Source organism: Balaenoptera physalus, assembly GCF_965194825.1.
Source record: "Balaenoptera physalus genome assembly, chromosome: 7".
In the NCBI taxonomy this organism is placed as follows: Eukaryota; Metazoa; Chordata; class Mammalia; order Artiodactyla; family Balaenopteridae; genus Balaenoptera; species Balaenoptera physalus.
In genome coordinates, this window is record NC_138886.1 from 39,122,553 (window position 1) to 39,130,659 (window position 8,107).

Below are 8,107 nucleotides of genomic sequence, written 5' to 3' on the forward strand. Positions count from 1 at the left end.
AGAGTAATGAAAACCAAAGCATAGGCAGTGTGTCTGCAGTTTCCAAATAGTAAATAACAGAGGGTGATGAGGTCAAAGATTTATAAACTAGCTGTGAGAAGTGTTTTCTTTGTGAAGAAGTACGTGTACCCTTACCTTACATCCACTGATCATCTCAGTTCCGTCTACTCAGCAGGAAATTGGGCTTCGGTGGCAGTTATATCTAAGCCTTCACACATGCCGAGCAATCCTGTGAGTTTGCTTTGTTTATGACTTCGAAGGAGCCAGTGGCCATCAGATCCTGATCTTTACTACAGAACGCTTGCTTTGGTAGTGTCCATGAAATACCACTTTTTAAGTCAACAACCGAGACAGCAGTTAGAGAACATGGCATTGTTACTGCTTGGTCATGCATTATAACAATTGAATTATGTTTATTTCACAGAACAGGGATAACTACATCCGTTCCTGCAAATTGCTCCCTGATGGCTGCACTCTCATAGTGGGAGGGGAAGCCAGTACCCTGTCCATTTGGGACCTGGCGGCTCCCACCCCGCGCATCAAGGCAGAGCTGACGTCCTCGGCCCCCGCCTGCTACGCCTTGGCCATCAGCCCCGACTCCAAGGTCTGCTTCTCATGCTGCAGCGACGGCAACATCGCCGTGTGGGACCTGCACAACCAGACGCTGGTGAGGTGAGCAGGGGTGGTTTCCTGAGTGGGGCTTCCCTGCTTGAGTACCTGGGTCAAAAGGCCCCCTGTTACCCCTGCTTCTCTGCCTGCCCCCGGGCTCAGCCCACACGTGCCAGGCTTGGATCTGGGTGTCAGTACCGTATCACTGCCCTCAGAGGGCTTACGGTCTTGCGGCCACGCTTGGGTGTCACCCAGGCTTCATATTTACCTCCCTAATGTTCCCATTCTTCAGCCACATACACATGCCAGATTTGTTTAAAAAACATTCCTGGCTTTTGCCAAGGGGCAGCATACCATGGATTAGATGGAGGTACAAAAGGTCCTCAATACTAGATGTTTTTGGCTTTGCCTAGAACCTCGTATGTGCACACAGGAGCCAGCTGATAAAGGATGACAGAAAATCAGCAAAAGGACATTAGAAGAGGAGATTCCACGAATTTCACCCACAAAATGGTTTTAAAGTAGCTGTGTTTCTCAATAACTAAATAAGCTCTGTCCAGGGGTCATTTCACCCGGGAACCCAGCTTGAGCCCAGCTGCTTGGAATCTTCCACCTTTGTGTCCCTCCTCGGCTCTGGCCAGCTCACTCCCTCTGGCTGAGTCAGTGCTCACATCAGGGATGTTAGAGAAAAGTCTTTAGAAAAGGAAGAACTAGTTAAACATCTACGGCAGAACGGGCCTGTGTTTCGCCCTTTCGTGTCACAGTTCGTCTTCACTCAGAAACACTGTTCATGGTGCATTTTTAGTCTTGTAGGTTACTTAGCAGGACTCCTCCCATGCTTCCAGGCCCAGAGCTAGAGGGATGGGACGGGCTGTGGAATTCATTATAGCAGCTCACTCTTTCTTCAGCCGTTTCTGTAGAAATCCACTAAGGGTCACCGAACCAGGCTCTGTCCCTGTGTGTGGGTGACAGTGTGGCAGTTATTTTTCTTGTCACTCTCCGGGCAGCTCAGAATGAGCAAAGTGAACAAACGGAGCCAGGGCCAACAGCCCCTTCAAACTTTCAGCCTAGCAAGCGTTGGCTATTTTTTCTTTTCTTTCTGCTTTTTTCTTTTTTTAAACTTAATAAATAGCTCTCCCAAAATATTCATTCGAAGTGCTTTTCAAATATTCATCTCTTTAATCCTTGTCGCTTCTGCACTGCTGTTATCCTGATATTATTGTGGAGGAGCTGTAATGGGGCCCAGGCACTCTGCCCTCTTGTATGTTCTGAACCCCTGCTCTGTGCCGGCCCTCAGGGAGTAAGTACCTGTTGGATATGTTGGCCTGCTTCACACATCTCTCTCTCTCTCTCTCAGTTTGGACAGGCCACACATGGCTAGCGGCCACTCTGTGTGACAGGGCAGTACGGAGTCTCCTGAATATCTTTGTATCTGCTGTGACCCAGCACGTTCTGAACAGCCCTAGGATCTGCGTTCTAGGAGCCTGACCTGAGGGTAGCACTGAGATAAGTGGATGGAGGGATGGAGGAACCCCCACCAAGAGCTTAGGTCAGCAGAGAAACACAGTGGTTTTCAAGAAGTCAAAGTATTTCATGAGTTTCAGAGGTAAAAAAAAAATTCAGAGGATGAAATGAAGAGGAGGTCCCTGGGTTTCACGAGCTGTTCGAGGACAGAAAAGCAGCACTTTGGAAAGGTGGGGCAGGACTGCTCCCGACCAGTGGGAAAGCCTTGGATGCAGGCTGGGACATTTGAGGCAGAGAGTTGGGGTACATGGGGGAGAGGACCAGGATGGAAGTTCTGAGTAGTTTTCAGGGAAGAGATTTTGGAGTGATGGTTCACATCTTGTCTCAGAAATCAGGGCAACAGTGGTACTCTTGTCTTTTCCTCCAAGCTCAGCTTTAAAGTTGGGAGCTCTGCAGGAATAATAAGGTAATAGGAAGGGGAGGCGGTGGAAACTTTTCTCCGGGTGTTGAAATTTCCAAGCAGTTCTCTCATGGGTTCTGCCTCGTTCGCCATTCTGATCGGACCTCGGAACACTTCTCACCTGTTCCGATCACTCCCCTGCCAGCTCCCTCTTGGCCTGCAAAACCAGGTCCACGACCCCCATACCACCAGCCCTGTGGTGGCTTACGTCAACCTCCCCTCGGCAAGCCCTGCCTGGGGCCTGGCAGAGCATCGCACTCAGCAAACCCCTGTTGGCTGGTTGTCCTTGGTGGTGGTTCTTTGTTTCTTGTTTGTTTGTTTTTTGAAGTATAGTTGATTTACAGTGTTGTGCTAGTTTCTGCTGTACAGCAAAGTGACACATTCTTTTTTTAATATTCTTTTCCATTATGGTTTATCCCAGGAGTTTGGATAGAGTTCCCTGTGCTAGACAGTAGGACCTTGTTGTTTTTCCATTCTAAATGTAATAGTTTGCATCTGCTAACCCCAAACTCCCAGTCCATCCCTCCCTGCCCCCTGCCCTTGGCAACCACAAGTCTGTTCTTTGGTGGTGGTTTTTGACTGAGGCACGAGGTTCCCCTTGAAGAGAACAACAGTCTTGTGCTCAGATTTGAGGGCAGGACCGTGCCCAAGGGTCAGTCAGCAATCAGCTCTGTCTCTGCCCCGCACCTCTGAGTCAGGAGGCCGGTATGCCCCTTTGTCTCCAGGAGTCCAGATTTCCTAACGTGGGGCTCTTTCGAATAGAAAAAGCGAGGTTGAGTAAATACATGAGCTCATGCTTTGTTGGCACGAAGGGCATTGCGGTGTTACTCACTCATGGAAATGGAAGTGCTCCTGGGCCCTGAGCTGGTGATGTGGTGATTCAGGCCCGCACAGTTATAGGCCAAGCCTGCTTCTTTCTTTAAGGAATACACTTGGGATTTTGTGTGTTTGTCTTTTTTTTTCCCACTTTCACACTTAAACACTTTTCCAGACCTGGGAGGAATTTTACCTTCCAGACAGATTTGTAAGAATAGCTATAGGAGCGTATTTAACTTCTCCTGTGTGGTGACCTAAAACGGCATTCCATTTCTTCAGCACTTGGATCATGAAAAAAGGAAAAGAAAGTCTGCAGGTGCCGTTTCCTCTCTTCCTCGGGGGGAAGGTTGGTTTGATCTTGCACATCAGCAGACACCGAGGAGATGACACACGCACAGCGAGTCCAAAACTAACAACACAACAGTGTTTACCTTGAGCTCTGGCAGGAAATCATTATTCAATCTGGTTTGTTTTATCAGGCAATTCCAGGGCCACACAGACGGGGCCAGCTGTATTGACATTTCTAACGATGGCACCAAGCTCTGGACGGGTGGCTTGGACAACACGGTCCGGTCCTGGGACCTGCGCGAAGGGCGGCAGCTGCAGCAGCACGACTTCACCTCCCAGGTGCAGGCTTGTCCCTCCCCGGAACCCACGCAGTGCTCTGTGTGTGGCACACCCCCTCCCCACACCTCCCCACCTCCCTCCCGCCCCCAAGAGTAGTAGCTAGACAAACAGACCGGGCTTTAATTTGAGATACAAACACACACACACACACACACACACACAAATTACCCTGAAACACTTAGACTGGTTTTTAAAATGCTGTAGGTTAAGACGTGTTAGTTGTTTTATTTGTATATGAGTTCGTTTCAGGAATTTGTGCCATGAAGAACATACAGGGTCTGGTCTGTTGTCCATCTTCTCACCGTCTAATGTGGGGGTGAGAAATGATTTTATTCACATATAAATAGACCTTGAAAAATATGCAGGGATATCACAAGGAGTAGAGAAAAATCATAACAGCTCTACAAGTTGATTCATTTTGCTTAAATCAGGGAGCTTAAAAAATACAGCGGTATCTCAGTGGATGCCCATTTTATTACTCATCCCTTAGACATTGGACTCATGGCTGACTCGATTTATGGAGTTTTGAAATGATATAAAAATGGCAACTTTGTGGATTGTGGAGCTTATTTAGATGTCAAGTGTCTGAATCGAGGCCTGTTTGGGGAAAGATAGTGCGTGCCATTTTAAGTGCTTTCTGTTGATGGTGGAATTGTTCTTTTTATCGTGACTTATTTACTTACTTTTTTTTCTTTAATAATTCCAGTCAGAAAAATAGGACAGAAATGGAAAACAACTGTACATGCAACTAAATTTCATGTCCCTGTCAAAATTTTGTTGAGTTTCTTATAGTCTTCCCTGTTCCCTTCCAGCCCTGTTCCCGTTATGGGTAGGATCCTATTTTTGGTCTGCCCCTTTTTTAAACTTCTTATGGAAAATTTCAAATATATTCAATATATGAGAACGGAGAATGTTCAAGCATATATGAAAGTACAGAGAATTATATGATAAACCACATATGCCCATCACCCAGCTTCAACAGTTACTAACACATGAGCAGTCTTATCTCATCTGTCCTCCCTGCCCCCAAACACTGGATTATTTTAAAGTAAATCCCAGACGTTATATCATTTCATCCATAAGTATTTCAGTTAGTATCTGTAAAAGACAAGGAGCCCTTTCAAACAACACACAGAATACCGTTATTATTAAGAGTAATTTCTTGATTTTATCACCCATGCCATAAGTGTTGCAGTTGTTTTTATTTTTTTCCAATTGTTTCATAAAGGTCTTTAACGCTTGACTTATCTGGGTTGGCATGGTTGTCCTGTAGACTTGGCCTTTGCTTATTACCTCCTCCTGTTCTTGCTGGGTTTTCCCCTTTTCTTGTTGTCTGTTCACTTCCTGAGTCTGTTGGGCAGAATACTCAGTGAGCCTCTTCTGCTTCTTGTAGATATTCTCCCTTGGTTATTGCCCAACTGGGGAGTGGCTGGCCGTGGGCATGGAGAGCAGCAACGTGGAAGTTCTCCACGTGAACAAACCTGACAAGTACCAGCTGCATCTCCACGAGAGCTGTGTGCTATCCCTGAAATTTGCTTATTGTGGTGAGTTCAACTGAAAGGAAACCGGGGAATGTTGATGGCCTAAATGGAAAATACTTCTAAAGAATATAGTGGAGATGATATCTGGAAAAAATGTTGTTTTCTGAGCAGCTGGATGCAGTAATTCTATTGTCTTAAAATGTCCCTCAGAGTCTAGGGATGTCTGTTTTGGTCTGTTTTCCCTGAGTTGGGAAAAGTCAGCAGGTGATAACATTGCCTAATACAAGGTTTTGACACATGTTTGTCTTCAGTGGGGAGTGTCAGGGGTGTGGGTGGGGGCAGTTAGTTGCCACTCTGAGAGGGGTTGGTGGGAGTTTATAGAAAAATGAGGCAGGAGCAGAGGAGATTGCTATGGACTGACTGGGATGAGGAGCCCATGGGCAGAGAAGGGAACATTTAGCTGCACCCAGACCGTTACACTCTGCAGTGAGGATAACGAGGGAAGAAGTTCATGGGGAGTCAGATATTTATTCACGAGATGGATGGATGGATGGATGGATGAATAGCTATCACATATTGACCATTCTGTGTGCCATATGTGCTGTCTGCCATTTTACTTAGATTCGTCATTTAATCCTTCCTAGTCCCATTTTATCATGAGGAAGCTAACAGAAGACAACTTCATTGATTGACTATTCGAGGACCCACTGCATGCTCGGTGTGAAGCTACCTGTCATGTATCCGGCGGCTAATGGGACTGACATGGTTCCTGCCACCGCTTTGATTAAACCCAAGATCACAGATGGTTCACAGTGGAGCCCAGATTTAAAACCTGCTGTGTCTACTCATGTCATGGCCCAACCCCTTGGACATGATAGCTCATGATTAAAAATGCTCTGAGTTTGATTAAGCCCAAGTAGCTAATAGTATAGCAGGAATTTTAATCTAGTTAAGCCACAACCACATGTTCCTTTGCTAATTCTAGGTAAATGGTTTGTGAGTACTGGAAAAGATAACCTCCTCAATGCTTGGCGGACCCCCTATGGAGCTAGTATATTCCAGGTAAGTCCGTGCTCCTTACATAGAATGACAGACCGTTGGACCACAGCATTGCTGATGACGCCCGAAGTGAAGGTGCCTTGTTGGGAGCAGGGCCCTGAGCATCTCTGTTCCACATTAAACACATGTCCATTGTTTTCTCTTCCAGTCCAAAGAGTCCTCATCCGTGCTCAGCTGTGACATCTCTGTGGACGATAAGTACATAGTCACTGGCTCAGGGGACAAGAAGGCTACAGTCTATGAAGTCATCTACTGAAAACATTATGTGGTTTAACGTTTATAGTTGAATTGGGCCAAAATGTTTTGAATTTGTAGAAATAGAAAAGTTGTAACTTTAAAAACACAGAAACCTGTTTCCGAACCTTGACACAAAACTACTTTGCGTCTACAAAGAGGAGGCAGTGAGCACATCAACAGAAGGTCACCTACCTACCTAGACCAAATGGAGCACCGAGGCAAAGTGGACAGAGGGGTGAGGGTTGTGGGCTTGAGGAATGGAGCCCGCTGACCCGGGCAGAGTCCATCCTTTTCTTTCTGTGAGACCTGCCGAGATTACCTTTCTGTTCCTTGCCGTTCCCCTCCTGTCTGTCCTTGGTAGAGCAGTGGTGTCTCCAATGAACTTGTTTCCTCGTTTTGCATCTTGTGAAATGTTTTTTTGTATTTTTGTTGAAGGTTAAACATTTGTATAAATTGTAAATATATTTGGTTTATTACAGTAAAGGCTTTAGTACCAATAAGTGGTTTTCCTTCTCTTTCTTTCTTGTTTTCATCAACGCTTTGGGATCATTGGTGCGGGTTCTATAAGCAAAGTTCAAACATTTGTAGAGGAAGTTTTAAAATGCACTTCTTATTTTATAAATATATTTTGTCACGGACTCCCACTGCACTAGAGCCTAATTAACACTTCTGAGTTAACCAGGAAGTCAAGACTAGGAATAATGAGTAACCGAAGGTTTATTAACGACGATTTTATTTGGGAAGCAAAAATAACTGCCAAGATTCATTCTTTTGTTTGGATGCTGTTGGGATTCGAGGTCACAAATTAAAGCTTTGCCTTTTCTTGGTGATTCACTGGGAGATAGAATATTCTTTTCTCTAGGAAAGCCTAGCATTTTCAAGTCTATAGTCTCTCCCTTCACAAGCTGCACATTTCAAGAAAGGGAGGTGACTTGGGTTTAGTGTTAAGACTGATGATATCCACAAAGCTGTGGAGTTCATTAACCTGTAAAAGAAAGGTGGGATGCCTGCTGGTTTTATCTCATTAATACTTATTTGATCTATTAATTGACTTAAGCCAACCACACCCAGCACTTCACTCCATCCTTCTCATTAAGGCTTTTCCCCTGCAGCTACAGCCCTGGCTCCCTGTCATTAGTCTGGTCTTTATCTTTGTGGACAAGCTTTTACTAATTTGATTAGATGAAACCTGTAACCCTGGGCTTTTAATAAGTTGCCATGCATGGTTCCTCCTGGAAAGGCTGCATGACTCATTCTTTATATACCTATTATTTACTGCTATATTTTCAAAAATAATGGTTAATAATTTTAAACCAGGTTTTCTGGCTGTTTAAAAATAGCACCTAAGGAATCT

At 45.2% G+C, this 8,107-nt stretch overlaps 1 protein-coding gene across 5 annotated transcripts in view; it reads left to right on the plus strand.

Annotated features, from left to right (window-relative positions):
- The window catches only part of LOC309663834 (transducin-like enhancer protein 1), an 87,004-nt gene extending 79,751 nt beyond the window's left edge, over nucleotides 1-7,253 (plus strand). For 3 of the 5 annotated variants that reach the window (XM_082468389.1, XM_082468391.1, XM_082468390.1), the window contains 5 exons: nucleotides 425-672; nucleotides 3,829-3,976; nucleotides 5,370-5,520; nucleotides 6,443-6,519; nucleotides 6,665-7,253. In XM_082468389.1, coding sequence (XP_082324515.1) covers nucleotides 425-672; nucleotides 3,829-3,976; nucleotides 5,370-5,520; nucleotides 6,443-6,519; nucleotides 6,665-6,772 — 732 coding nt within the window. In that variant the 3' untranslated portion in view covers nucleotides 6,773-7,253. Of the gene's footprint in view, nucleotides 1-424; nucleotides 673-1,022; nucleotides 1,069-3,828; nucleotides 3,977-5,369; nucleotides 5,521-6,442; nucleotides 6,520-6,664 lie in introns of those variants that run through there. The other 2 variants (XM_082468392.1, XM_082468393.1) reach the window with 2 other exon arrangements.
- Nucleotides 7,254-8,107: the final 854 nt, after the last annotated feature.